Source organism: Halichoerus grypus, chromosome 7 (assembly GCF_964656455.1).
Source record: "Halichoerus grypus chromosome 7, mHalGry1.hap1.1, whole genome shotgun sequence".
Lineage (NCBI taxonomy): Eukaryota > Metazoa > Chordata > Mammalia > Carnivora > Phocidae > Halichoerus > Halichoerus grypus.
The window spans coordinates 154,107,345-154,135,058 of NC_135718.1; the positions used below are offsets into that span (position 1 = coordinate 154,107,345).

At 61.3% G+C, this 27,714-nt stretch overlaps 1 protein-coding gene and 1 long non-coding RNA gene across 4 annotated transcripts; one reads left to right on the forward strand and one right to left on the reverse strand.

Moving 5' to 3' along the window:
• Positions 1–8,578: 8,578 nt before the first annotated feature.
• Positions 8,579–18,148, forward strand: LOC118522447 (uncharacterized). Its single transcript, XR_013450031.1, has 4 exons — positions 8,579–8,626; positions 17,329–17,494; positions 17,649–17,749; positions 18,018–18,148. It is a non-coding gene; the product is annotated as an uncharacterized LOC118522447 (long non-coding RNA).
• RHBG (Rh family B glycoprotein) lies at positions 12,813–24,828 on the reverse strand. 3 transcript variants are annotated; one of them, XM_078078532.1, is made up of 11 exons: positions 23,086–24,828; positions 22,736–22,853; positions 17,944–18,130; positions 17,323–17,473; positions 17,056–17,203; positions 15,505–15,671; positions 15,085–15,222; positions 14,832–14,965; positions 14,342–14,463; positions 13,366–13,439; positions 12,813–13,183 (listed from the first exon to the last, which is right to left on the reverse strand). In XM_078078532.1, exons 3-11 carry the CDS (start codon positions 18,108–18,110, stop codon positions 13,115–13,117), a joined length of 1,170 nt encoding a protein of 389 aa, XP_077934658.1. In that variant the 5' UTR covers positions 18,111–18,130; positions 22,736–22,853; positions 23,086–24,828; the 3' UTR covers positions 12,813–13,114. The 3 variants fall into 3 exon arrangements, with proteins under 3 accessions (XP_077934658.1, XP_035926108.1, XP_035926195.2); XM_036070215.2 differs by lacking the exon at positions 23,086–24,828 and having other exon boundaries at positions 22,736–23,006; XM_036070302.2 differs by lacking the exons at positions 15,085–15,222; positions 23,086–24,828 and having other exon boundaries at positions 22,736–23,006.
• Positions 24,829–27,714: the final 2,886 nt, after the last annotated feature.

Consider the following 27,714-nt stretch of genomic DNA (forward strand, 5'->3'; position numbering starts at 1 on the left):
GTCCTCCCTGAGATACTCCATATGCATGTATGCACATATGTCTACAACCCCCCTTCCATCTCAACACTGACCACAGCATATTCAGCTTCCTAGACCAGGGCTCCTAGCCTGAGGTCAAGATGAACCTCAGGGGACGCTGGCAGCTGCGGAAATTGCATACAGAATCCTGGCTAGGCACCTGGACACTGTTTCCAGGAAGAAGGGACACATGAAAACCACCTGGTCTAGTCCCGCTCTTCATTGTACAGAGGAAATGGACGCCAGAGAGGAGAAGGGCTATGGCCAGGACCCTCAGCATGGTGGAGCCCCCACCCCCGCCCCCGCCCACATGCACCAAGGAGCCCAGGGCCTCCTGCGAGGACAGGGTCTCAGAGGGCTGACCAAGGCCCAGGACGCAGCCAAGAAGAGGCCATTCCATTTGTACCATGATGTGGCTTATTGAAGAGCCTGAGACTGAGCCTGGGCTCCCCATGCCTGGCCAGCGCTTCTAAGGTTCCCAGCCCTCCTTTCAGGACCCTTCCTGCTGTCTGGCCTTGCAAGGACCCCCCGCAGCACCCCCACCCCCGGGACGGTCTCTGGGGAGGAGGGGTGAACGGAGACAGGGTCTGGGCCTGGGGTCAGCATGAAGGAAGCTGCTGGGGGTCTGCCCACCCGCCGGCCTGAGCATCAGTCTTCACAGCCTCCTTCCCTTCTGGGTTTTGGGGGCCTGGGTGGGGGAGGCAGCCAGTGACTGGGGTCAGCCCTGCGCCTGCACCGGTGGCCCCCCAGCCTGGAAAGGAGGCTCCTGGTGCAGGTGCTGGGACAGGCTCGGCACAGGAAGGAAGGGCAGGGCACGGCACAGCGGGGGTGACAGGGGCCATGGAGGGTGGGCTGCCGTTTGGAAGCAGAAAGACCCAGACCCAGACGGGGGCAGAGGGGTGGGGGCCCTCCCTCGCCGGGATGCCAGCACTGGGCTGGGAGGGGCCAGGCGGGACACTCCGGAATGTGCTCTCAGAGTCCCACTGAGCGTATGCAGATGAGCCCGTCTGTATGCAGATGAGGCCGTCTGTATGCAGATGAGGAGAAAGGGCATTCTCTTCCCAGGGTTACCATAGAGCCCACCCCACCCCCTCCCTCAGGGCCCCAGCTGCAGGGCAGCCTGGGAAGTGGCCCGGCTGGGGAGAGGCAACCTGCCACAGAAGGTTAGACTTCGGGAAGGACTTACCCAAGGAAAATGGGCTGTTCTGGGAAAGGAGCTGGAGAGGAAATGGGGAATGTAGAGGGGCGGCGGGGCAAGCCAGCCAAAAAAGATGGGGGCGGACCATGACAGAACACAGCCAGAGGGGAACAGGCAGGCCGGCAGAAAGCTGGGAGTGAGGCAGCGAGAGGAAGAGCTTGGACTGGGGGCTGGGCATCCACTCTGTGCCAGGCCCACTGGGTCCCCTCGGCTCCTGCCCGTCGCCCTGTAAGCCTTTCACAGACAGGGAGGACCCCCAGGCTGACGGAAACGTGCAGGACCCCCTGTTTGCAAATGGCAGGGCCCTGGCCTATCCAGCTCTGCGGCAGCTTAGAACCTTCCCCCTCCTTCCAGGCAGGCCGACCCGGGACAGCTCCTCCTACCCTGAGGGAGGGTGAGAGGTGTTCGGGGTCGGGGCTGTGTCTGGCGCAGGGGCCCTGGCTGGGAATTACTGGGAACTGGCAGCAGAGGGTGGGGCGGGCTGCTGGGAGCAGCAGAGAGGACAGATACCAGGAGGGGGACATCAGGGTGGGGAAGGATGCCAGGGTTAACGCAGTGGGGGAAACTGAGGCCAGGAGATTGGGAGGGTTGCCCTCCTCCCTCAGCAGATCCAAGTCCCAGCTGGGCCTGAACCCCAGGGCACCAGGCCCCCAGCCCACGGCCCCTTCCTGGGAGTGCAGAGGCCTAGAGTGGGGGTGTCTTTGAGAATAGCCTCTCCTCTTCCTCCGGTGGCCCCCGGCCCCCCACATCCAGTGGTGTAGCCAAGGCCTTTGTGGGGAAGCCGCGGGGAAGAGAGGCCCCTTGTTGGCCTGTTCATCTTGCCGGAGGCTCCACCAATGCCAGCCCCCGGCACCGGCTGGGCTCTCCTTCCTGGGGGTGCCAGTCGGCCCCCACCCGCCGCCGCTGCCCACTCCCCAGCTCGGTCGTTTCCTGGAGCCTCGGGGCTTTGGCCCCAGGCCCGGCTGGAGGATGGCGGGGAGCCCCAGGCCCAGCGCCTCCCGCGCCTCCCCTTTCACATACTGGCACCAGGGCCGTGGGAACGCTGGGCGGCAGCTGGGCACCGGTGCCCGGCTCTGCCCACCCCCAGCCCAGCCGACCTCAGAGAGGGGAGAGGGGCAGGCTGCCCCAAAAAAGCCCCTTCAGGATGGGGCCCTAGAAATCCTTCGCACTAATTATGAATCTGGGGACAAACAAGGCATTTGCAAGTCAATTAGTGACAGAACTTTCCCAGGAAAGAGCCTCATCCAGGCTCAGCTTCAGACTGGGCCCCATGCTGGGTCATCTTGTCCCTCCTCCTGTCTCTGCCCTGCTCAGAGCTCAGGCACAGAGGCTGGCCCCGTGTTCTGCCAGCCCCTCTGCGGCCGAGGGTGCCAGAACCCGGAGTGGGCAGGAGGCTGGGGGCGAGGCCGTGCTCTGCGGAGGGCAGCCGGGGGTCCCTCCAGCTCTGCCCCCAGGGGGGACGCAGGTTCCACCCGCAGCAGAGCCTGCGGCCCCCGCGCGGGATTGCAGGGGAGCCGGCTGGCCTGGCGGCGGGCAGGGCTGAGTGGACAGGAAAGGAGACCTCACTGTGAAGGGGCGGGGGGGGGCGGGCAGGAGGCAGCCCAAGGGGGTTCAGCTACACCTATGGGAACTTCAGGTGGGCCGGCCGCCATCTGGGGCCACTTCTCACCGGCGGGGAGACAGGGCGGGATGTTGCTCCTCCCAGGCCTGGGAAAGGCGCTCTCTGCCTAGAGGACCCCTTAATTGGGGGAACTGGGGGGGGAAGGGGCTGTTGGGGCAAAAGCCCTAGAGCCAGCCTCGCTAGCCATCTGAGGGAGATTAAGGGATTACAATTAAAAGGCGTTTGCAGACCGAGCAGGTGGGTTGGGGCTGGTGCTAACGATCTAATTGCCGCCTTGCACCAGCGCTTTAGCGGGGCTCTAATGAGCGGGGGTGGGTTCTTCGAGGGGCGGGCGGGAAGAGGCGGAGTGCAGGGGCCAGGAGGGGCGGGGCCTCACGCTGAACACCCCAGCCCCAGGGTTACACCACAGAGACCCCCTGCTGCCCTCCCCAAGGACCCAAGATGAAGCAGCATCACGGGGCTTTGGGGGCACGAGAAGGGTTTTTGGGCCAGGAATGAGCAAAGGGGGTACTTAGGGCCCGACAGAAAGGAGCCCCTAAGACAGGGGATGGTTAGGGTGGACTCTGTCAAGCATTGTACTAAGTACTTTACAAACATGTATAATCCTCGCAACCACAGTAAAGCCATGTCCCCCTCAGGATGAGACTCCGGAGCTGGGGGTCCCACCGACCAGGGGCCGCTCCCTTCAGACCCGTCCTTTCCAGGAAGGGACAGAGGGACAAAGCCTCTCCAGACTCTGAGAGACCCCAGGCTGAGGGTCCAAGCGTGCAGGGTGCAGCCCCCGAACCCCTGCTATGGGGGCCCAGCCTCCTCCCCTGACTCTCGTGCAAAAAGAAACATGGGCATGGAAGGTGCCACAGAGCTGAGCCCTCGCACATGCTGCTCTGCTCCTGGAGGGCCAGCCCTTCTGCTCCTTTTTTTATTTTTTTAAAGACTTTATTTATTTGAGAGAGTGTGAGAGAGAGAGCGAGCACAAGGAGGGGAGAGGGGCAGAGGGAGAGGGAGAAGCAGGCTCCCCACTGAGCAGAGAGCCCGATGCAGGGCTGGATCCCAGGACCCTGGGATCACGACCTGAGCCGAAGGCAGATGCCCAACTGACTGAGCCCCCCAGGCGCCCCCTCCACTCCTTTTCTGCCCTTCTGAGAGGTCTTCCTCTCCCCTCCATCCCCAGGCTCCCCTCAGTTGAGGGTTATCTCTGGCTGAGAGGGTGTTACACACATTCAGGAAACACAGGGATGGTGTTTACTTCTAGAAACTGAAGGGCCTGGCCCGGAGTAGCTCTGGGAGGATCCTGAGCAACCAGGGATATGGTTGTTTCTGGAACAGGACCTGGGGTGGAAACTGAGGCACGAGGGAAACTGTGTGCTATATAGTTTACCCTTTTGTGCCTCCAAAGTGTAGTGAAGGAATTATTCAGAAACAATTAAACTTAAAATATTAATTATTGCATCTTTTTGAAAGGCTGGGGAAGGATAGCGTCTCACCCCAAAGGCCAGAGCATAAGCAAAGCCCGAGACGCCTCATTTGGGAGGCAAGAGTGGGATTTCAGTTCCTTCTGTGTGCCTCTCCCTTCCTCCGGCCTCCGCCTGCTTCCCCCCGGGGTGCCTGGGCCTGGTCAGTGTGCCCTGTGCTCTGCCTGGGTCCCCCCAGGGCCTTTCAGGACTGGCCCCCGGAGCGGCGGCACCCCCTCCCTAGCCAGTTGGCGTGGACGGCGGAGCCTGGACTCTCACTAGCTCCAGGTACCTGGGCTCCCTGGGCTGGCACCGGCCCTGTGAGGGGACAGTGGTGGCCTGGTGGCTCCCGGCCCTGCCCCCCGCCCCCGTCGCTGCCGCCTGGCCGGCGTGGGCCCTGCCAGCCTGCCGTGGGCCCACTTGGCCTCCCCGCACATCTGTGTTCCTTCCGGGGCCTGGGCGCATCCCTGCCCTTCCTCTCCCGGGGCGGCTGCGCTGAGGGGAAAGGGGGTCTGGCCCCGGAGCCTCCGCACTCTCGTCTGGAAAATGGGGCTGCAGAGGGTAGCACTCCGCCAGGGCGGGGTTGGGGGTTAACTGCGGTAGTGGATGTGGAGTGCCTGGCACCGCACGGCCCGGGCGGGGGGCTCCGCGACGGCTGTCATTGCCGTTATTAAATGGGAGGGACCCTGCGCACTGCGCGAGCCGGTGGAGGGGACCCCTCATTACTGCTCCGGCTGGGAATAATGAGGCCGTGGTAATAGCCCCTCACACTCCCAGGCCCACTGACAAAAGGCCCCACAAAGTGGGAAGTGAATGTGCATAATGGGACCCTTGGGGGCTTCGCCCAGGCTGGGGGGCGCCAGGAAGGACCCTCTGGCTCTGGCCCCAGGTGCTTGAGGACCCCGCAGCGGCAGGCCGCCCTTTCTCGGCCTCGGCGGGGCGAAGAGCCTGCAGATGCAAACCTGGGTCGTGATGGGGGGGCCCTGGCTGGCGCACCCAGCCCCCAGCACCTCGGGCCTCCTGAGGCCAGTGCGGGAGACTGACAAGAACCCAAACGAATAGGTGAGATGCGTCCTGCATCCACTGGTCATAAAGGATCTGGAGAAAAATAGAGCAGGAAAAGGGGAGCGACCAGAAGGGCCGGGGTCAGGAGGTAAATCGCAAGTTGAAATAAGGTGCTTAGGGAAGGCCAGGCCAGATTTTGTTCAACTTTGTCTTGTGAAAAATTGTCCATAAACACGAAACTGTGCAGGGCAGTGTGGGGACCCCAAGGCTCCCCTCGGCACCTACTCCCCACACCCCCCAGCTCCCAGGTTAGGCTCAGACCCGAGGTTTTGAAGGACACCCCACGCCTCTCCCTTCACAGACGGTGTGGTTTGAGCTGAAGCAGCAGGGCAATGGGAGGCACCACGGGGCCACTGGGGAGGCGGGTGCTCCAGGCAGAGGGACAGCAAGCCTGGAGCCATGAGCCTGGGATGTGGAAGAGCAGCTCCAATTTCAGGGGCTGTGTAGCATTTCACGAGTCTCCTAACTGCTCAGAACCTCAGTTTTGCCGGCTGTGAAAGGGGGCTGGTTCCTGATCCCACAGGGAGTCTGGAGGAGCGGGTGGAGTGTGTTTCCCTGAGAGGGTTTACCAAAAGTGCGGCCTCGCGGCAGGGCCAGGGCCAGCTCTCAGGCATGTCTGACCCCAGAGAAACTCAGTGACTCGGTGGAGGTGAGACTAGACCCCCCACCTCCGGGCACCCAAGACAAGGCTACCCCCGGATAGCAGGCCGCAGTGATGGGGAGGAGGCTGAGCCCCAAGCTCGGTCACGCTCGTGGTCCGCCCCTCACCCCCACCCCATGGATGGGCCACAGGATCCCAGGCTGCTGGAGACAAGGGGAGCCCGGAGCTTGAATGGCCACTGTTCTCTGAAGAGGCTTGGTCCCCTTTAAAGACCCTTATCACCACCTCCACCTCCCTCCCAGGGTGATTATCACCCAGAGGGGCCTTTCCTAGGGGACATAAAGAGACCCTCAACTCCCATCCTTTAGGCAGGATAATGGGCCATTCACACTGAGGGGACCCCAGCCCCACACCTGGCCCTCTCAGGCGGCCGACTCCACCGCCCCATTGTCCCAGCGGCAGGGGGGCCCCAGCCCCCAGCTGGAGCCCTCCTGGCCCTTCCCCCACCTTTCCAGCCGCCTGGACTGGGGCTTGATTTGGGGGAGGTGGGCCCGCCATTCATCCCACCCCCTTGCTCAGAATTTCACTCCTCTCGAAAGCCCTTACAGAGCGATGGGAAAATGGGAGGGAATAATTAGGAAAATCATTAGCGTCTCAAGGCCCATCTGAGAGGGATTAAGGGATTAAAAGCCTTGCAGCCAATCTCTCCTACTTTAAGGTTGTTGTAGGGGTTTTGTTTTCAGGACTTTTTCCCCCTCTTTTCTTCTGAGTTGGGGCAGACTAAAGTCTTGGTGGATCCTTCCTTCAAAAGCTATAGGAAAAAGTCAAGACATTGAAGTCCGAGTGGAGAAGAATGGGGGTGGAAGCAGGTGTGTGGGGGAGGGTCTCTTCCCAAGCTCTCCTGGGCTGCCTTGGGCCACTTCTTAGGGCATGAGTGCACGGGGAGGGGGTGCTGAGGCCGGGCCGGGCCAGAGGGGCACCCAGCCCTGCCTGCCAGGCCACCTTCCACCTGCCCCCAGTGCTGGCTGAGGGCTCGGCAGGCTCTCCTGCCCCTGACTGGGTCCAGGATGTCCCTCTACAGAGCACCAGGCAGGCGCTGTCCTCGAGCCGCCCACAGTCCATTTGGGGTGAACCTATAAACAGCTCGTTACAACACCCTGTGAGGGGGGTCTACAGAGGAGGCAGACCCCAGGCAGTCTGGAGGGGTGAGGAACCCTCCCCTGGAAGAGATGGCCGGCTTTTAAGTATGGGCATTCCCGAAGGCCTGGCACTCAAGCACATCATCCCCTTTCACAGGGTCTCACTGTCTCCCCGACATGGTCCCCTAGCCACAGGAGGAGAAAGTCAAATACTGTGCCTCCTGGTTTAAGGCAAACGGGGACACCGAGGGCTGTGGGTTGCTGGGCGCAGAGGCGCCCGTGTGCCCGTTAAGTGTTAGAGTCTTCGTGCCTCCATCCCAAGTCACCCCCGAATGTTCTGGGGAAGAAAGGTGCTGACGTCACGTGACTCACACCGTTCCTCTCTCTCTCACACACACAGTGGCCGCCCTGGTTCCAGTCCTGGGGCTCCCTGGAGTGAAGGTTGCCCCTCCATTCCTCTGGAAGGCCCAGCTAACCCCCTCCAAGCCTCTGTGGCCACCAGCACCTGCTCGAGGGGCCCGAGGCGAGGTCATGGGCGGTGAAATGGAGCAGCCCAAGATGGAGGCAGCCGGCGTCCAGCCGCAGCGCAGGACATGGATGCTGGTGGCATCAATAACCGCGTTTATTAATGGTCTTAATTAGCAACTGCCAACCAGAAGCCCAGTGCTAATTCCACCAATAATCGAGGCTCGCGGGGCGTGGACGGATGGCCGGCAGGCACCGTGATCGGCGCTGGGTCCCGCTCGGCAGAAGCCCGCCAGAGCGGCTGCCGAGCCGGGGAGAATGGGGACCCTGCCCCCCGCCAGCTCGCACTCCAGGGTTCCTTGACCCCCCGTGGGGCAGCCTCCTCAGATGGTGTTGGGACAAAATGAAGCGTGAGGAATTGCGGGGAGGGGGGAGACCTCTGTGCCTTCAGAGCCAGAACCAGACGACAGCCCGTGGGATGAAGGCGAGTCTATAAAAGCCCGAGTGAAATGAGCTAGAAGGGGATTGGGAACAAGCCCCACAGTGTCCTGGAGCCACATTCCTCGCTCTGGGGAGACGGAGGAGGTGGATGGTGTGAGCAGGGAAGGAGGGGACGCTGGGGGGGGACAGCCCCTCCAGCTGACGGCTCTCCTGCCAAGAAGAGCAGGGTGGGAAAAGCGAGTTTAAGAACCCAGGCGATGCCCAGGCACAACAAAGCCGCTTCCTCTCTCAGCCTCCGAGCCAAGCGGGGCCTGCTCAGGGTCCCAGAGACCAGCCGAGCAGGCCTGGGGAGCCCCGGAAGTCCGAGCTGAGGGGAAGGGGCCGCTTTGGGGCGGGGAGCTCTGCCCAAAGCAAGGGCGCCATCCACAAATACCCTCGTGGGAGGGAAGGTGTGCTCTGGGGTTCGGGCCGGTGGGGGCTCCGGCCACGTGTGGAGATGTGTGAGGACACGGGTTTGCCTTCTTCCCGAGGTGGCGAGAGGAGTTTCCATGAGGCTGGGCAGCCCAGGTCAGAATGCTCTGGAGGGATTCTGGGTCGGACCAGAGACCCGGACAAAAGAGCAGCTGGGTAAGGAGCTGAGGAGGGCCCACTTCCAAAGGTGGGGGCCTGGGGGTGGGCAGAAGTCTGGCTGCTTCCCTGGCCCCGTGAAAGCCCTCAGCTCCCAGCCCTGGTCCCCCGACCCTGACTTTCCTCTTATCTAATAGCATCCCAAATGCCAGCCGAGGAGGCCAGGGTGCCCCCTACACCCCCAGGATGAGGTTACTGTGCACATTGCACCTGCTTCCCCAGGGAGGCCAGGGGCACAGAAGGGAAGAGCTGCATTGGAGACGGAAGGCTGGGCCAGCCCAGAGAGGAACAGGCCTAGGAGGGGGCGGTAGGACCCTCCGCCAGTGTCTTCTCCCTCCTCCCCCATCCAGCCCTCTCCTGCCTTCCTGGGACCAGAGGAGGCCTGGGTTTCCTAGGACAGCTCTCCTTTTGGTGTTGGCCTGACCGATTCTGCCCTGAGAGCCTGAGGAGACCCAGACGAATCACTGTTTTAAGGACCCAGCACCAGCTTTAAAAGAGCTTCTCACCCGAGTCGCATTCGCTCTCAATCATGAACCTGTGTTGAGGTTCAGGAAAGATGGACTCGGGCCCTGCACCTCGTCCGGCCTCAAGCCCGCGTACCGGAGCTCAGCAGCACGTGCCCAAGAGCAGGGCTCCAGGCTCCTCACTGGGACGGACTTTGCTCCCAGAGCTCCCTCGCCCACCGTCTGAGTATTTTTTTAAGTAAACTCTATACCCCACGTGGGGTTCAAACTCAGGACCCCATGATCAAGAGTCTGAGCCAGCCAGGCGCCCCCACTGTCCGAGCATTTCAATCCAGGGTTTGACCAGTTCCGTGTGTTAGTGGGACGCAGGCCCCTGGGCTGGGGGTAGAGGGGTGCTCCTCTTTCACTTGTGGGAGACAACTGCGTCTCCGTCATCGGACAAGTTTCTTTCAGTCCTGCCATGGTGCGCCTTTCTCCCAGGCCAGACAGGGCCCCTAACTGTGGCGACAGCAGAGGGAGGCCTGCACTAGGCCTGGGGCTCGGGGGTCAGAGAGGACCCCTGGGGGTGTCTCTGTCCAGTAACCTGCTTTGGGGAAACCATGAGCATTTCCCTCGGGGCTCTGGACAGGAATCGGCTGCAGAAACACCTGTGCAAGTCCACTGGGCCACTGTGACGTGAGAAAATGGATGGAGATAGGGGAGAGCGGCTCGGTGGGCAGGTCGGGAGAGTGGGAAGAACACCAGCCGTGGGCCCAGGTGTGCCCCGCAAGGGAAGGCGCCCCTGCAGGCCAAGCTAGTGAGCGGGGGAGGGAAGCTGGGGCCCCGCCTCGGTCTGACCCCCGAGTCAAGCCTCTCTGGGGCAAGGGTAGATATGGAGGGGACAGGTTTGGGGCACCCCTGCCTTGGGCCGGGGCTGGCGATCAGACGTTGGAGACAATGGTGCTCTGTCCCAGGGCGCTGGGGACGGCGGCTCCGCGTGCAGTGGCTGCGGCCCCTTTCAGGCGGCGGAAGCCGGCGGCCGAGGGGAATTCTCACGGCCGCGAGCATTTGCATAGCCGCTCGCCCGCCCGAGACATTGGCCCGCATTGTTCCCGCCGGCGCTGGCGGCGGTGAGCACGGGCCGGGGCGCGGGGCGGGCGGCGGGGCCAGACAAAGGGGCCGGGGCGCAGAGCCGGGAGGCGGCGGGTAGGGGTCCTGACGGTGGGAGAGAAATATCGGGGTGAGGCGGGGCGCCTGCCGAGTCCGTCTGCCCCGGTGCAGCCACCGACCCCCACTTCGGACACCCAGGCCGTGTCTAATTCCTCCCCGAGCCGGAGCCGCGCGCCGTGATGTGAATCCCAACGGCGCAGCTCAGGCCTTTCCCAGGCGGTGCGGTGCAGGCCAGGTCCTCCAGAGGTCAGAGGCCCGCAGGCAGCCGGGAACCTAGCAGGTACCCCTTGCCGCTGACGCAGGACAGTGGCCACTTCCAGAAGCCCTTCCCTCAGTTCCCTGCGGGCTTCCACGCTGACCTCAGTGCCGCCAGTCTCCCCTATCGGTGGGGCCCTGGAGGAGAGAGAGCGAGGGCCCAGTGTCCTCGTCCATCATTGTCCCCAGAGCTCAGGCGCTGGGGCTGGACAGAGTTCATGAGTGGACAAGCATCTGATTGTCCCGCATTGAGAGTAATAATTGTGGTGATCAGAGGGGCTGTTCCTGAGGGGCAGAGGCCTCATTGTCCTGAAGGGGTGAGGAAAGAGCCCCCTTGGCCCCTGTCCCTGCCATCTCCTTGACCTGCTCATTGTCACCCTGTTGACCCAGCCTGAATGGTTGGGCCACCGTGCCGAGGACCAGAGGTGCTGAGCCGGGCTGTAGGGAAGATGGAGGAGGAGCTCCAGACACACCTGTATTTCCTGCCCTCTGAGCTCCCCGCTTGACAGCAGTGATGGTACCATCACCCCTGTTCCCCATCACTCCCATCTCCCATCCCCCTCCTGCCCCCATCCCCAAACCGCAGGTGATGGCTGGCTTCATGGCAGTCTGTAGGGTGCCCAGCAGCTTGCTGGCACTCAGGACCCAGTGCCGGAGGGAGAGGAGGAGAAGCAATGACAAACCAGGTCTCTGGCTCGGGGAAGCTCAGCCCCGGACTGAGTCCCCTGAGCCAAGCTCAGCACTGTCTCCAGACCATGGGCGGCTCTGTGGGGGTGACGGAGCTCGGAACCCTCTGTCCCAGGGTGCTGTTGTGGGGCGGTCCCTGCCCTGCCCCTCCTTTCTCGGGGACCTCTGGGTGGGCCACCCCACAGTTTCTCTCTTGGAAGCTGGCTGGCTAGCTGCCTTCCTCCAGAGAGGGCTCAGTTGTCCCTTCCTCCAGGAAGCCCTCCTCCACCGAGCGGGGGCAGCGGATGGGATAGAGCAGGCCATGTTTTCAAGCCTGGAGGAGATGTGGCAGCAGCGTGCAGGAATTCTGCCCAGACTGAACCAGGGCACGAGGGGCTCGTCCTTTCGCTGAGCCTCCCTTTCCTGACAGGTTTTCAGGTCCCTTTGAGGACTGCTGGGGCCGGGGGGGCGGGGGGGGCTCCAGTTTAGCTGCTGAGGCCCCAGGGGGCAGAGGGGGGTATGTGGCCTTGGCTCTCCCCCAAGCCCCCTCCCTCCCCGCAGGGGCTGACAGGACAGGAGACCCTACTGCCATCTGGGCAGTCACCCTTCTGCCCCAGCTCAGGGGCCTCCCCACGACACACCCACCCCGGCCAGCCATGGGGGGCTCTGAGGAGGAAGGAGGAAGCTGATGGGCCTCGTGGGCAGGGATGGGGCCCCTGCAGCGCCTGTCCCTCGGGGTGCTCCCTGTTTCTCCCCTTCCCCTCAGCTCTGTGCTTGGCCTCCTTCCCCAGCCAAACTCAGTCCCCCAAGCTTCCTCACTGGGGGTGCCCTCTGCCCTTGACCCAGGGCCAGGCCCCAGGAACCTCAACCCCTCAGGTCCCTAGGTCTGAATGGCTGTTGGTCTTGAGGGAGAGGTCTGTGGTGGGCCCAGCTCCCGCCAGAAGCCTGGAGGGATGCAGGTCAGGCTGGGGGGGTGCTTCTGTGCTGCACAAGACCTGAAGCCCTAGAACCCGCCTGCCATCGGGGGGGGGGGGCTGGGAACTCAACCAGGCCCAGGGCACGAATGCTGGACCGCAGAGCGGAAGCAGGGGGAAGGACGCCGGATTGGGGAGAGGGCGGAGGGTCGGGGCCAAGGGCCCTGCGCCGGGGCTGGAGCGCGCTCTGGTGGCCAGAAGACGTCAGGCGGCCGGGGCTGCCTTCCCTCCGGCAGCCAGGCTCCTGGCGCTTCCCACTACCCTTGCCTCACACTCACAGGGGCAGAAGGCGTGCCTGGAGGCCGGCTACTTCCAGGGACTCAGTGGCAAACAACCCCTGTTCCCCTTCTCAGCCCCTGCAGGCTCCCGCCCAAGTCAGGAGTGGGAGCGGCTGCCGTTCTGGGGCAGGAGGACCTCGCCAGCAGTGCGGCTGTCCCAGGACAGACTTTCTGGGAGAGAATGAGCTCCCTGTCCCTGGAGGCAAGCAAGCCCAGACTGGGCACCCACCTGGTGGAACTTGGCATTCTCGAGGGAGCACCATGTGCCCAGTGAGGCGGGAGCTTGTTGGCGCCGAGGTCCCCCCGCCCCCGAGCCCACCCGGGTTTCCAACGTTGTGCGTTAGAGCCAGAGAGGAACTCCCCACATTCCCAGTGCACAAAAAGGAGTCGGAGTCCTTGGTGCGGGTGGTATTTATCACCCCGACTGCAGGGCCTGGCGCACTTCACTGTAACTGCCACATCGGATGCCTCGCTAAACAGGCCCCGAGGGGTGGTGGTGTGGGGGGGGGGGCTGTGAGTTCTCCCCCGACCTCTGCCAGGTGCGGCCCCCCATCTCCCCACCTTCCACCGCCCTGCCCCCAGAGCCGCAGACACTCAGCCTTTCTTGCAGCAGGAGGGATGGCAGCTAGAAAGGAACTTCCCTATGGTAGCCGGTACCATCTGCTAAAAGGAGAGCGTCCTCTCTCGAGGGCTGGAAGCAAGTTAGGCCCGGGTGTCTGGCTCCTCCGCCCTCAGGGGGCCCTGGGCTTCATCCTCATGCTCCCCAGGCACCTGGAGGGCAGCGGTGGGGGAGCAGGTGAAGGGGCAGCTCCCGGGGGGCTGAAGACCACAGCTGGGGGGGAGGGGGTCCCCCAGAGGAGACTGAGCGAGCCGGAAGGAAAGAGGCAGGTGGGATCCTAGGAGGGGAGGCCGGGAGGGAGGGCTCGGGTCTGAGGGGCTGCAGGCGTGCTCACCTCCCAGTAAACCTGGTCCTCATAGCACTGGGGGTCCGGAGGGGAGCCCAGGAAGGGCAGCCTCAGCAGGAGCCCTGGTGGGGGTAGGGGAGGGGGTGAGGGGCTGGGAGGCATGCGGTCTCCACAGGACACCTGCCACAGACAAATCACAGCTGGATTTGGGGAGCACCTACTGTGCACGGGCTCTGTGCCAAGGGCTCAGCAAGGCCCTTCCTGAGCACTCACCGCAGCCCCGCAAGCTGGACCTGACCCCCAGGTCACCGTGAAGGAACGAGGCCGGAGAAGTCCAGCGCCTCGCCGGTTCCTACAGACGGTCATGGGCCCACTTGTGATGCTGCCGCAAACACAGTTCCTGAGCTTTCTGTGGCCTCCTCCCCAGGAGGGGGGCAGGCAGTGTTGACTGAGTAAATAAGGAATGACATGAGGGAACGAATCCAATCTCGTTGGGGAATGAGAATCTGGGGGGGAGAGCAGGGAGGGGTGGGGACACTGAATCACAGGTTTTATTTTGAAGGCCACGAGGAGCGAGGCCAGACACCGGGAAGGACTGTCTGACCGGGCATCACTGGGCAGTCTGCGTGGGTGGACGGATCTGTGTTCCCAACCCCCCCCCCCACCAGGAACAGAGCTCAGCCGCCCCTCCAGAGCCTCCCCTGAGGTCGGGCTGCCCTCTGGTGGGCGGAGCGGGCAGTACAGGGAAGCCCAGATCCCGAGAGGGACCCAGCTCGGCCCCTAGCGCGCCCCCACCTCCTCTGCGCACCAGAGGGAACAGGTGCCCACTTCCAGACGAGGTTACCCCTGAACTCTACAACCCCAGCCTACACTTGGCACAAAGCAGGTGCTCAATGATTATGTGAGCAAATGAACGTCAGGGAGGTGGGATCCGGTGGCCCTTCCCTCCCCCCCACACCCTCCTCTGTCTTCTGCGCCCCCCGGAACTCCTGCCAGCCCCCCACCGCCAGCCAAGGTCACTCACCTCCGAGGCCCCCCCCCACAGAAGCAAACGTCAGTGTGACAAACAGCCCGAAGAGTTGGTGCATGGCCTGGGACGTGGTGGTGCGCTGCCCCGCGGCGACGAGCGGAAACACGCTGTCTAGGCTGCAGGGAGAGGGGGTGCTGGGGACCCGGGGCTGGAGAACCGGGTCAGCGCACCAGCGCACTGCGCTCCTCGCGCAGCGGCCAAAGGACTCACGGGAGCCCAGAACACCCTTTCACCCTCATGGGCCCGCAGACACCCAAACGCTTTTCAAGACTCAGTCTGAGGATCACTTTTGCCTGCCATCTCCTCTGACCCCCGATGTGCAAACTGATCCTAAGGGTGTTATCTCTTCCTGTCCTTATTCATGATGAACGAATGAAAATAGACACTGCTTTTTGTGTTGGTCCACAAAAGGAGGATGAGAGTGAGTGAGGTCACCCCGGGGGGATAATGACCTCAGGGAGGGTCAGGGATGGGGAGGACTCACCCTTCTCCATAAGCTTCATGGGTGGCCAGCCCAGCCACGAGGACCCCCAGGAGGGCTCCCAGGACCCCAGGCATCCCATGGAGGTTGTGGACACCACATGTGTCTTGGACTTTGAATTTCGCCTCAAGGATGGGCTGGAGGACAGGACACAGTCATGAGTGCCCCTCCCCCCTTCCCCCCCAGCTGGTGGAGAGGTGGGAGGAAAGGCGCTGAGGACCCCCTGCTCTGCCCAGGGCCTGGGAGGTGTCTATACCGTGAAGAACTTGTACCCCAGCGTGGAGACTGTCCCAGCCAGGAAGCCAGCTGCCAGGGCCCCAAAGGGTGTCAGCATCATTTCACCTGCTGTCCCCACCACAACCCCTCCGGCCAGTGCGGCGTTCTGGATGTGGACCTGGGGGAGCACAGGGGAGGGGGGCATGGGAGGCCCTTCCAGATCGCACACCCAGTCTGGCCCCACCCCGTCCACCACAGCGGCATCTCCTGCTTCTGGAAGTCCCTCTGCTATTTGATCTCTAACTCTCCTGCTGTCCCGTGGTCTCCTCCTGGGAGGACCCCGCACATCTGGGCCCCGGGCCTGTGCCCTGTCCTGTTCCCCTGGAAAATGGGCCTCCTGGGTCTCAGATCGCTCCTCCCCCGACCCATCCCTCGGCCTTTCCTCGGCCTCCACCCCTACCATGTCCAGCCGTCCGTGCTCCCCAACCAGGGCCGACAAGGCAAAAGTGCCGAGGGTGCTCGCCGTCAGGGAGTAGTATGTGTTGAGGGCTGTTCGGTGCTGCCCGTCCCCCAGCGTGGTGGGCGCAGAGTTGAAGCTGGGCCAGAAGATCCACAGGAAGATGGTGCCTAAATGAGGGGCAGGCCGGCAGAGTGAGAGGCAGCCGGTTGGCCCTGAGCGTGCTCGGTGTCCTCACTTGGGACGTGGGGCTAACACCCCCCAGAGCCGGGGCCACAGAGGTGACGTGTAGGAAGTGCTCAGCCCATGGCCTAGCGGCCACGAAGTGCTCAACCAGGGGTACTGAGACAAGAGCCACTCCCCCGAGGACCACAGACGGCGGACATTTTCTTGTTAAGCATCAGAACAGGGAAGAAAAACAGGCCAAGGGCGCGACATGTCAGGCACCAAACTGGGAACTTGACATTCATATCAGGGAAATAACGTGCTTTAAAGCCTCACCCACCCCCTGGGGAGGTGGGCCCTGCAAGGTGCAGGAGGGGGCCTCTGTCTGTGGGGCACCAGATGGACAGGCCTGTGCGTGCCGGGGGAAGAACCCGAGGTCCATATGTCCTGCCTACCCGTGTGGGGTTCCCAGGCCGGTCCCGGAGGGCGGGGCGGAGCCAAGGGACAAGGTGAGGGGAAGGCTGGGGACCCCATAGGGTCGGGAGGCTTGAGAGACTGCCCCTCTGTCCTGAGTGGTCTCGGGTGTGCAAGGTCACTTCTCCCTGCAGCCCCATGGTCTGCGGTGGAATCCAGCACACTCACACATGTGTCCTCTGAGGGGCGAGCAGGAGGAGCGAGGAAGAGGCAGGGCTTCCTGCCTGGAAGGAGGGGACAGAGGAGAGCTGGGGTGTAAGCCTCCTGGGGAAGCACGCCTTCTTTGGGGAGCCCCCGGACTTCTAGCCAAAACATCCACCTCATTTCACCAAAAACCTGGAGGTGAGCAAGAAATACAAAACCAGCCTCTCTTTTTAGTGTGGGAATGGGCACTTTGGTCATTATTCAGGACCACCTATGAAAAAATAAAATCTCAATATCCTTTCCTGCCTCGTTTGTGAAGGCAGAGAGGGGGGCAGAGGCCCAGGTAGGGGCACATGCTTGGAAGAGAGAGTTGTTGGGGGTGGTCAGACCCAACTGCTCCCAGGAGGGACCTGTGGGGGCCTCTGGGAAATCGCCTGGGGGGCAGCGAGAGGGGCAGAGTCCTGGAGGTAGGAGATGGGGAGAATGGCAGGGGCGGCTGAGTCTGGCTTCTGACTTGGGGTGGGGGCTGAAGGGTTTTAAGCAAGGATTGGTGCAGTCAGACTTGGTTCAGAAAGGCCCCCCCAGGAACGGGTGTGGGGCATGTGCATACCCCAGGGCTGAGTTCCAAGAACCTGTCAAAAAAACTGCTGGCAATGATGAGCACAGATGTGGGGCTCTTGGGACCCCAAGGACTGTAGGCAGCACCCCGAGACCTCGCCTGGAGGTGGTCCTCTCTGCCCCCCGCCCCCACCCCACCCAGGCAGGCCTCACCAATCATGGCAAAGAGGTCGGAATGGTAGACGGAGCCCTGGAGATGCTTGCTTTTCTCCAGCTGGGGCCGGTAGAGGACCCGCGAGAGGACCAGCCCGAAGTAGGCCCCAAACGTGTGGATAGTCATGGAGCCTCCTGCGTCCTTCACCTGGGGAGACGGAGCGGAGGTGGAGGGGCAGCCCTCCGCCACCCCCTGGCCCCATGCTCTCCCTGCTCGGGGCCTGGCCCTGACCGTCCCCACCCTCACGCCAGCCCCACCCAACTCACCCCCAGGAGACTGAGGAGCACAAACTCGTTGATGCCAAACAGCACGGTCTCCAGCAGGGCCATGAGCAGCAGCTGAGCCGGCCCAGTCTTGCCCAGGACGGCACCAAAGGAGATGAGCACAGCCCCAGCACAGAAGTCTGCGTTGATCATGCTGGGGAGGCGGGATGGAAGGGTAAGAGGGGCGGGCACGGGTGACTCTGCGGGGCTGGGTCAGGGCAGGAGGCAGGGAGCCTAGGCGTCCGGGCTCTTCCCTGGTAGGCGGGGAGGGCTCACATTGCCTTGCTCAGGGAAGAGGAAAGCATTTTCAGGGAGGTTCTGTGACACAGAGAGCGAAGCCCACAGGGGGCGGAAGAACCAGATCCTGAACCTCCAGCGCCTCCGAACCCCATCCTTCTCCAGGAAGCTCCATCCGCCCAACAGCTCTTGGGTAAGAAGGGGCTTAAAGGAACGGGCAGGTGCGGCTGAGTGTGTGGGCGGCCCTGGGAACGGGCAGTGCCTGGGACACATGCCCTGCGGGTCAGGGAGCCGCCGGACGGGGCTGGGGCTGGCTCCCCCCGCCGGGCAGGGGCCTCCCAGCCAGCCCAGGGCCGGGGAGGAGCCGGGGAGGCCACCGCTGCCCACCTTTCCACGCCGACGTGGATGTGGCCCCGGTGCATGGAGTGCAAGAAGCCCTGGACGAGCGTGGACCACTGCAGGGCAAAGGCGGCCAGGAGGAAGGTGAAGCCCACGCTGCTGAAGCCATAGCGCTGCAGGAAGGCCATGAGGAAGCCGAAGCCCACGAAGACCATGACGTGCACATCCTGGAAACCTGCAGGGGACATTCAGGGCTGCTCCGGCCTCCACCCATCCCATCAGCCACCCTGCCGAGGGGGGCGGGCAACTCTCACCAGCCAGGGCCGCCCGGAGGCTGGAGCAGAGCCTCTGAAACTCCCCAGCTGTGGCAGGGCCTCCCAGCCTGGGTCACCCGTGCAGAGCCAGCCGGCTCGGAGCAGCGGGACCCAGACTCTCCCTGCTGTCCCCATGTTGGAGCCAAGCCTTCTGCTCTCTTCTCTGGCCTGTCCTTGGGTCTCTTACACCTGCCCAGCGGGAAGTCCTGCCCAAGCTCTCTCCTGCTACGGTCTCTGCCCCTCCAAGCTCCAAATCGTCTCCCCCTTCGGGCTTGGTCCAATTCTCCGTTTCTGCTGGAAAGTCCTCCTCCACGTCTAACATCCATCAGACTTCAGAATCCATGCCTCTCCATTTTGAGGATTTTAAACTTTTTAAAAATAATTTGTGAAATAGCTTTATTTATTTATTTTTTTGGAAATAGCTCTAATTGTGAACAGAGATTTCCTCGGGGACGGGAACGGAACGGAGGGGTGGGGGTGAGGTGCTGTTGGCACACCGGGCTATCGGCGAGCCCCGGATTTGTGCGATATGGAGGCTTGGGAAGGAGGGTTCTGCTTTTCCGTGCGTTTCTTTCTATAATCTGAATATGTTAATTTTATAGATGAATTAGTTGAATTTTTTTAAGTGTCGATGAGGTTCCTGGACAGGGAGATCGGAGCCTTTCTGTTTGCTCTCTAGGATGTATGCGTGATAGACGAGGCTAATACAAATCATCTACGGTGATGCTGGAAATGAGATACGTACAGGGAGTTCGCCTCAGTGTCCGTGTGTTCTGCACCCCTCCCCCAGCCTCCGTGTAAATAGGGTTTGAGACGTGACCTAGTGAGACCCTCAGCCCGCCTGGCCCTGTGCTCTCTGCCTAGAGTAATTCCGTGCTGTATCTTTGGCTTTAACTGAGAAATGCTAGAGAAGGAGTCTCATGAGTGCTGTCAGAAGTCACAGTGTAAATAAGCTATTGAGAAACAGGGTCAACTCTGACCCTAACCCCCCCTTTTGTAGTTCCACGTGAGAAATTTCTCTTGGAACTTAGTGCTGGCAAATGTCACTTGCCCCAGGAAACCCAGCGGCTTTCCCCGCATTCCCGCGACAGAGCTTTACCAGGACCTGGAGTGCCAGGCCCTGGGGACACGGCTGTCACCGCAGCCCCTGTCCCTGCCCTCATGGAGCGTGCAACACAGACCTCAGGGACCCAGGGAACCACTCACGCGAGCCTTCCTAGCCTCTGATGAGAACACATGATTGATCGTATTTCCCTTTTCTCTTGGCTGCCTGGAAGCTCGGAGCCACACTGGCCTCGCAGCTGGGACGACTGAGGCACTCACTACTCATTACTGTTCTTCATTATTTATGTTCTGCTTCCCTGCTTTTCTTTTCTCGTACTCGTCACATTTTTTGTTGTAAATGACCTCAAACCTCTTGTAGAAAGAGGCAGATCATAAAGGGAAAAAAATTATGGTTTTTGTTTCATCTGAAGAAGCACTGACAGGCCAAAAATGTATTATTGAACTGTAGAACGTGACCCGTAACTTCAAGAGACGCAAACTTCTTTTTGCTTTTTTGTGCTGGGTGTGGGCTGACAGGGAACGGGTTTGCAAGCCCCTGGCAGAGAGTTGGGCTGGTGCTGGAAGCGGAGGTCTGCAGCTCAGCTGCCATGGGGGATAAGGGTCTGGAGGCCCACTGGCCTTGCTAAAAGTCCCCAACACCGTGCCACTTCTCCAGCCCTGTGCACTCCCGAATCACCCAGCTCTCTCTTCCTTCTCAGATCTTAAAACCCAACAGAAAAGGAGAAGCATCACCTATAAGTCAGCCTGCAACCTAAGTTCTTTGAGGCCTCGCTGTCTGGCTTCTTTTCTTCTTGTGCAAACAGTAAAGTTCTTTTGTCCAAGGACAGCAGGACAGCAAGGTGGCTGGGTTGCCGGGCTCTGGGCCCCTGACGTGCAGAAACTGCCCTGGAGCTTGTCTTAAGTGGCAATAATATTTACATCTCCCACCCTGGGCTTGTTTTCAATCAAAACTCAGTCCCTTGACCTTTCAACTGGAGTCTAAACACTAAGAAATCTCCTTCACTGGGGAACATTCCGCAGACTGTCCGTCGGCTGTGGCCTCCAAACCCATGCACTTCTGGTTGGAGAGAAGGTAAAAGTCCCCTAGAGATACCCATTACCCTCCCTCCTTCCCTACTGCCTCTCCCCGACCCACTGGATGGCTCCTGAACAAAATAACAAGGAACAAGGGGACCGTTAAAGCTGGATTGTGTGGCCACGGACAAGCCACTTAACCTCCTGAGCCTTGGTTTCCTCATCTGTAAAGTGGGGCTATAAACATGAGGAGCAGAGAAAAGGGAATGGTGAGCTGGGGAGGCCGCCTCCTCTCACACTCTGCTCCCTTCCGCCCTATTCTCCTATTAGAGGTCACATCCCCCTTCCCCCACGTCTTCCAAGAAGATCCTGATTCCATCTATCCTAAACCCCTCTCCCCGAAGGTAAGGTCTCAGAGGCGTGTGACGCAGGACCCGTCCATGCTGCTTCCTTAGACTCTTTCTCATGGTTGCTGCTGTGTCCCGTCAACCTGTCTTTTCTCCTCTTTCTTATTTTCCATGACTTGCCTCATGGGACAGGAGGGGCTTGCGCAGCTGGGCAGCCAAGAGCCCTGGATCTAGCCTGGCTAGCTGGCTAGCCCCATGACCTCTCTGGCCGTCTCTCCACATCTGAGGGGAGTGGACCAGATGGGCTCTGAGGGCCCTTCCTGCAGTGAGAGGCCAGACAGAGCCTCAGAGCAGCCGTGCCCTTGGCACTGGCTAGTCCCACAGCCCCACACCAGCTGCAGAACTCCCTTTCATCTCCCGAACCAAAGGGCCGTGGCTACACCTCCCTCTGGCCCTGACCCCTTCCCCTGGACTCAGGGGCAGGGGAAGACCCGGCTCATCAAAGCCCCAGGCTCCAGAGACCTCACGCTTCCCTCCACCCCGACCTTCCCCCACACCAGGGTCCCAAGTCCACAAGGATAGAAACCTAGTGCAGCAAAGAGGTAGGATCCCCACTCCATTCCCTTTACTGCAGCCCAGGGAGAGCTGCATGTCCCAGGAGAGCCCCCCCGCTGCAGCAGAGGGGCGACAGCCTGGGGCGTTTCCGGGGGAACCTTGAGACAAGCAGGGCCCCAAGGCCTTGAGTGAGGCCCAGGGCAGGAGCAAATGCGGGGTCCTGGCAGGCAGCCAGGTCAGACACTTGGACAAGAGCTTACTTCTCTCAGCCTGGGGGCTGTTCCCTCCCAACTCTCTACCTGTCTGGACAAATGCACCCCCCAGGAGTCTGCCATCCCAGCCTCTGTGGCTTACCTTGTGCAGACAGGGCTGACGTGAAACACGGGAGGGAGGAGCTGCAGACCCTCTGCCGAGGACGGCTGGGGGCCTGGGGGTCTGGGGGTCTGGCGGTCTGGCACTTCTTGCTCAGGCCCAGTGCCTCTCACCCTCTATGTCCTCAGCATCGGGAACCTCATTGTATCGGGGTTGGGACTGGGAGAGGGTCAAGTGGGGACAGCCTGCCACCAGCTCAGCATATGGAAAGCAGGGTAATGACAACCTGGAGTTTTATAGGAGACTCACACTCTGGGCCTTGTTTGAATGTACATCCCTCAAACTGAGGCATCCTTCTCCCCATTGCCCTGATGGGGAACACTGAGGCTGAGAGAAGTCCTGCCCAGCAGTGGTGATGAAGTCTAGAGATCTGGTATCTTTGGTCCCAGCTGCCCAGGGCCTGAGCTGCAAGGGGGGGCCCCAATCTCTTGGGAGAGGCTCTGTCCCCAGCAGGGGATGTTGCTTGGGATGCTCGAGTCCTAGTCCCTGTTCTGCCATTCACGCGGTGGGCGATCATGAGCAAGTCACAAGCCCTCTGAGCCTCAGCTTCCTCCCCTAGGAAATGGGCTAATGACCCTGCCATGCTTCCTTCTCAGGACCGGGGGCCGAAGCTCTGCGGTTGTGCTCTGACTCTGACTCCAGAAGGGCCCGTTTTGAGTGGCTGGGGAGGAAATGCCTGAGCGCCACGAGTCTTGGCTGCCTTCATAGCGAGTACCTGCCATTACCACTTTCTGCACACCACTCCCTACCTCCCCTGCCAGGGAGGATTCTCTTTCCTGTGATCAGGGTGGGGGCCCTCGAAAGGCAGTCTCTGGAACAGCCCTGCAAAGCCCAATTAGGCCAAGTGGGAGGCGAGACGGGGAGCACTTCAAGCTCAGATCTGGGTTTGAATCCCAGCTCCCTCAACTCCGACAGCCCGAACCTTACCCAGCCTCGTAATCTCCTCGCGGCTGGGTTTCCCCATCTTTGTCTACTTTACGGGCTAAGTGAGATCATGCATGTGCCGCCCTCAGCACAGTGCCCGGGACACCGCAGACACCGAGAAAGGCTGTCATTATAAATCTGGGGCACCTTCCTCCCGGAGCCAGAGGGGTGCCCTCCTGGGGTGGATACAGACCCCGAGACACCGCGCACCTCGGGCTCTTTGCTCCCCGCGCCCTCACCCGCACTCACTTGGGTAGCGAAAGTAAAATTCATTGTCCGCGTTGCTGTGGTTGCCCCAGCGCCAGAGGGCGGCGTCGGTTTCGTGGTTGTAGCGGACGAAGACCGCAAAGAGGATGGCGGTGGCGCCCTGGAGGAGGAGGCACAGCAGGGGCAGCTGCAGCCGCCGGCCCGCGGCGCGGCGGGCGGACCCGGCCATGGACAGGGCCTTCCAGTCCGCGGCTCCGGCTCGGGCTCGGGGCGCACGGTGCAGACGCTCCCGGGCACGGCGGGCAGCTTCCCCCGCAGCCAGGCCCCGCCCACCAGGGCCAAACCCAGCCCCACGCCGAGGCTCAGCCCCGCCCCCAGAGCCAGGCCCCTACCCCCGGAGCCGGACGGAGGCCCACGCGTAGACTCAGCCCCGGCAGGTGCGGAACCAGGGCGGCGAGGGCCTGGGCCCAAGGCCTGAGGTGGGGCAAGGGCCGGGCGGGGAGGGGGCGTCAGGACCCCCAGGTCCTGTCTCCCTTGGCCCAGCTGGCCCTCGCGCTGTTCGGGTTGGGACAGGTCCTTGGAGATGGCCTGTGACCTGCCCTGATGGGGCACAGCTGAGGGACCTGGTGAGAGTGGGGGGGATGGGGGAGGACCCTGCCCCTCAAACGTGGTGTTAGTTTAGAGAGTGTTTCCCAAGGAATAAGAGGCTGTTTAAGGCCTGGGCCTGGCCCCTCCAGGGTTAACACCAGAGACAGTTGAGGGGTTACTCAATCTTTTCCCAACTGAAAAAGCCAGATGGAGAACGGAGGTAAAGAGGCGCTGTCCAGGCATTGATGATTAACCCGGCCTCAGCAGCAGAGTCTCTCCCCTGGGCCCCAAGCCTCCTAGGCCTCCCACCACGCCCAGCAGCTGGCCAGGCTGAGAGCTGGGCTCCCTGCACGCCTGCATGGGTATGAGGAGACCTGGCCTGCCTCAGCAGCTGGAAAGAAAGGAAGCTGGATGGAGAAGGGTCTTCTCGGCCCGGAGTCAGGAGCCACTTGTAACACGAGCAAGGTCTACGTCGGCCGGGGTCCAGGTAGAGAGAGACGGTAAGGACACAGACTGACTGACGCCTACTGAGAGCCAGGCTTTGGAGATGAACCACATGAGCCCTCCCTCCAGGAGCCACTGTGCAGTTGGCAGACCAGCACCTAGGAGGGAACTGAATTCGCAGTGGGGTGAATGTGTGACCTTAGGAGGTACAGAGGCCATTGGGGCCCAGGAGGAGAGGCAGTAGAACCCATGGCAGCGGGGATCAAGGTGGGCACAGACATGAGCTGCTTCCTGGGAGGTCGTGTCTGCAGGCAGTCTAGAAGGACAACCTAGAAATTGGGCAAGCAAAGAAGGAGGACGGGACATTTCAAGAAGGGGACCTGCAAAGACAGAAGCCTGCCATGGGAGTGTCCGGTGTGTTCAGGGACTGAAGCTGGGGCGGGGGGAGTCTAGAAAGGCCTTGAAAGCGCTGCTGAGGTGCGTGGCCTCTACCCCGTGCGCGTGGGGCCCCTGGAGGGCTCTCACGGCTGGAAGACCCTGGCACTATTGGTTCTGACACCTGCGGGCCACAAGGGGCTTCAAGGAAGAAAAGCTGAGGGGTGTCTCAGTGGGGCTGGTGGGAGGGGAAGCCCTCCGTCCACCCTGCTGCCCAGCCTAGTCTGAGGGGGCTGTTGTGTGGGAGGGGCTTCTCGGTGTTTGCAAAGAAGTACCAGACCCCTGTCTGAAGGAAGAGCTACCATTCCCAGAGGATGTTGTCTAGGCTCACAGCGACCAGCCACCCCCCAGGGCAGATGCAAAGTGGGGCTCCTGCCAGCAATGCGCAGGGACAGGGGAGACGGTGCAGTCCCTGACCCTCCTCCTTGCTTCCCCTTCTGTCTTTTGTGCAGTTCATCTCCTCTTCCCTTCCTGCCATGGGCTTTAGCCTCCAGCCTAGCGTGGACTCTGGGGGACAGCTGGATTCTAGCTGTCTAGCTTCCTGACCTAAGTCAGTGCCCAGCCAAGCAGGCCTGGAAGGGCAGGGGTCAGCTTCTGTGGTTCGGCTCCCAGCAGGCCAAGCAGGCTCTCTGGCCTTCAGTGGCCCCTGGCCCTTGGCCCAGAGGCTCTCTATCACTACTTGGTCAGCAGGAAGGCTGTTTTCTAGCCCCTTCTGCAGGGGTTGGGGGTGGGTGGGAGATGTCTGGTCAGCAGCCTTTGGATAATGATTCTTGGACAATTTATCTGGGGTATCCTCCCAGGCCCAGCCTTCTGCCCCAGGGATGCGGCTTGCTTTCTGGGCACCGTCTGGGAGTGGGGGGCACTCCGGGTTGTCCAGGCAGGGTCTGGACAGGCCCTACAAGGGGAAGAGCACTCATAAGCTGAAGAACCAGGGAGAGCAAGAAGGAGTGGGCTGGGCTCTCCCAGCATCTTCTGGGAGCCTCCCCTCTCTGTCTCACTTGTTGTCTCTCTTAGTTTCTGAATGCCTCTGGATCTCGGATTCCCCCTCCTCTGTTGTTCATTCATGCATCCAACAACTATTCGCTTAGTACCAACCCTGGGCCAGGGCCTGGGTCTATGACCCGAGATTCTAATCAACATGCATGACTCAGGTGGGTCCAGTGGGTCCTGGAGGTCTAGAGGGACCTCCACTGGATCTACTGGATGTCAGGAGGTCTAGAGGGAACCCCCAGAAGGGCCAGAATAGCTGGGCCAGCCTGTGGAGAGTAGACACCTGGGCAACATCTGTTTGCCAACCTGTATGGAAAGATCATTATATTTTAATAACTAGAGGTACCAGCTTGGTACTACCACCCCTGGTCCAGCAGAGGGCAAGATCCTGACAGTCCTCCCCTTCTGAGGGTCCCCCCGACAGGCCTCCACCTGTGAGGACTCCCCTGGCCCACCACCCAGAAAGAAGAGGCTCCATCCAAGTGACACGTCAGGGCCCCTGCCCTCCCCCTGCCTCCTCTGGGCCTGGAAGCTCTGGTGGAAGGGGGGGCTCTGTTTCTCAATCCTCCCTCCACCCACACCTCCCCCGAGGGACCCCTGAGTCTGTTACCAGCTCCCATCCTGCCGGCCGGGGGTCTGCCCCATCTCGGACCTCCCTTCTCCAGTTCCCACCCGTGACCAGCTGGGCACCTGGAGGGTGGCCAAGGGGACTGCCGTGGGCTGCCTGCCCTGGCCTGGTATGGCCCAGCGGTCTGTGGGGACCGAGGCTTGGGTTACTGAGTAACGCGGGGGTGCATGCAGTTGCTCTCCACGGGGGTCACCTCCTCCTGGCTCCCTGTTCTCTCGGCTCAGGAATCCCCAAAGCCACCTGGCTCCTGTAGCTCCCTGAGCTATTCGCAGCATCATGGGAGCCAATGGGAGACAAGTGGCAAAGCACCAGAGCCTGTAAGACTCGTGTTGGTGCGTTCCTTCACCCTCCACAGCCCAGCGGGGCCCCGGGCAAGTACTGAGTCCTCTGGGTCCGTTTCCTCATCTGTAGGAGCGGTTTCGAGGAGCCCCAGAGTGGATGTCGAGTGCTGGCGTCTTGTAAGCTTCGGCAAGTGTGGCCATCAGTACTGTCTGGAGTAATGACTGACTCCAGCACACCGTAGGGCACACGGTGACTCGGGACAGCAACAGGCGGAGGGGCAGTCTCCACGCATGCTCCTGTTGGAACTGGAGGGGGTGAGCAGTGGGGGCCAGGGGCCTGGGACGAGCACATTCCAGAAGGGCCATCCGACCAGCATCCCCAGTGACAGGACAACTTGTGGACAGAGGAGATCCGGGGAAGGGCAGAGCCCGCCTTCATTCCTCAAACACACTGAGCACCTGCTGAGCGCCGGGCACTGTGCTCGGGGCTGGGGGGCGGCTGGAGAGAGACCGAGCCCCTGCCCTCAGGGGATGTAAGTGAACGGGCAGGATCAGGCTGCGGAGGGCTGTCCTGGGGACAGGCTGGGGGCACTAACCCGTGGTGGGGTGGTCAGGGAAGGCTTCCGAGAGGAGGTGATGCTTACTTTGAGATCTAGCCTAATTTCACAGCTGGGGTGGAGGAAGGGGTTCCTTTTTGTGCAGCGCTCTGGTATGAAGAGAAAAGAGGCTATATTAGAGAGCTCCTCGACGCCCATTTTCTGGGGCTGGACGAACTGCAGACCTCAGACCCTCCTGAAGACCACAGCCACTGCAGCGCCATGTAAAACATTGCTGTATTTACATACACAGCATGGTGAAACTTAGACATGGCTTTCTCTGCCCAGGGCCTCACCATCTTAGTGTGCACATAAGAGACTGTCAGATCGTTTTTGCTTAAGCTTCCTTCATCTGTAAAATCAAAATGACAGTACCTTGAAAAAAGTTTGTCAGGAGGCAATGATCTCAAGTCCCCAGTTTTTTTCATGCGTTTAACACTCTACCTGCATTCCTGTGACAGGCCAGGTGCTGTGCCGGATTCTGGGGTTCTGGGGGATTTCCCCGACACTCCGCCGCCCCCGCACGGGACAGAACCGCACTCTGTTCTCAGGACGCCAAGACGGAGGAGACGATGTCTCAGTTGCTAAGGCTTGACAGCAGCCGTTTCCAAAGTACAATCCTAGCCTTTCCTGCTGGGGGTCTGGGGTGAACTCCCGACAGCAAAAGTGTTGGGAGACAGCAAAGTGCAGAAGGTAAGGGCATATTGGAACGTGGGGACATAGGTCAGAGTCTCAGCTTTGTCCCAGAGAGATTTTGCACAAGTTGCTTACCAAGCCTTGAACCTCGCCTGTTACAGGGAGAGAACTCACCTCCCAAGGGTTGTTGTGAGGATGAATGTCCATGAAGCACGTGACCCGCAGGGTGTCCTCAGCAGCAGAGCTCATGGTAATTACTGCTGTTAATAAGGAAACACGCAAGTAAACGGTATGGCCATTTCTTTGCCTTCCGTTCCTCCTGCTTCCTGCCTTAGGGGAAATCTGTGCACTGCTAGGGAGGTCTGGAGACTGGCCCTCAGTCCTTAGTTTTGAGGACAAAACGAAGGGTGTTCATCTAATCCT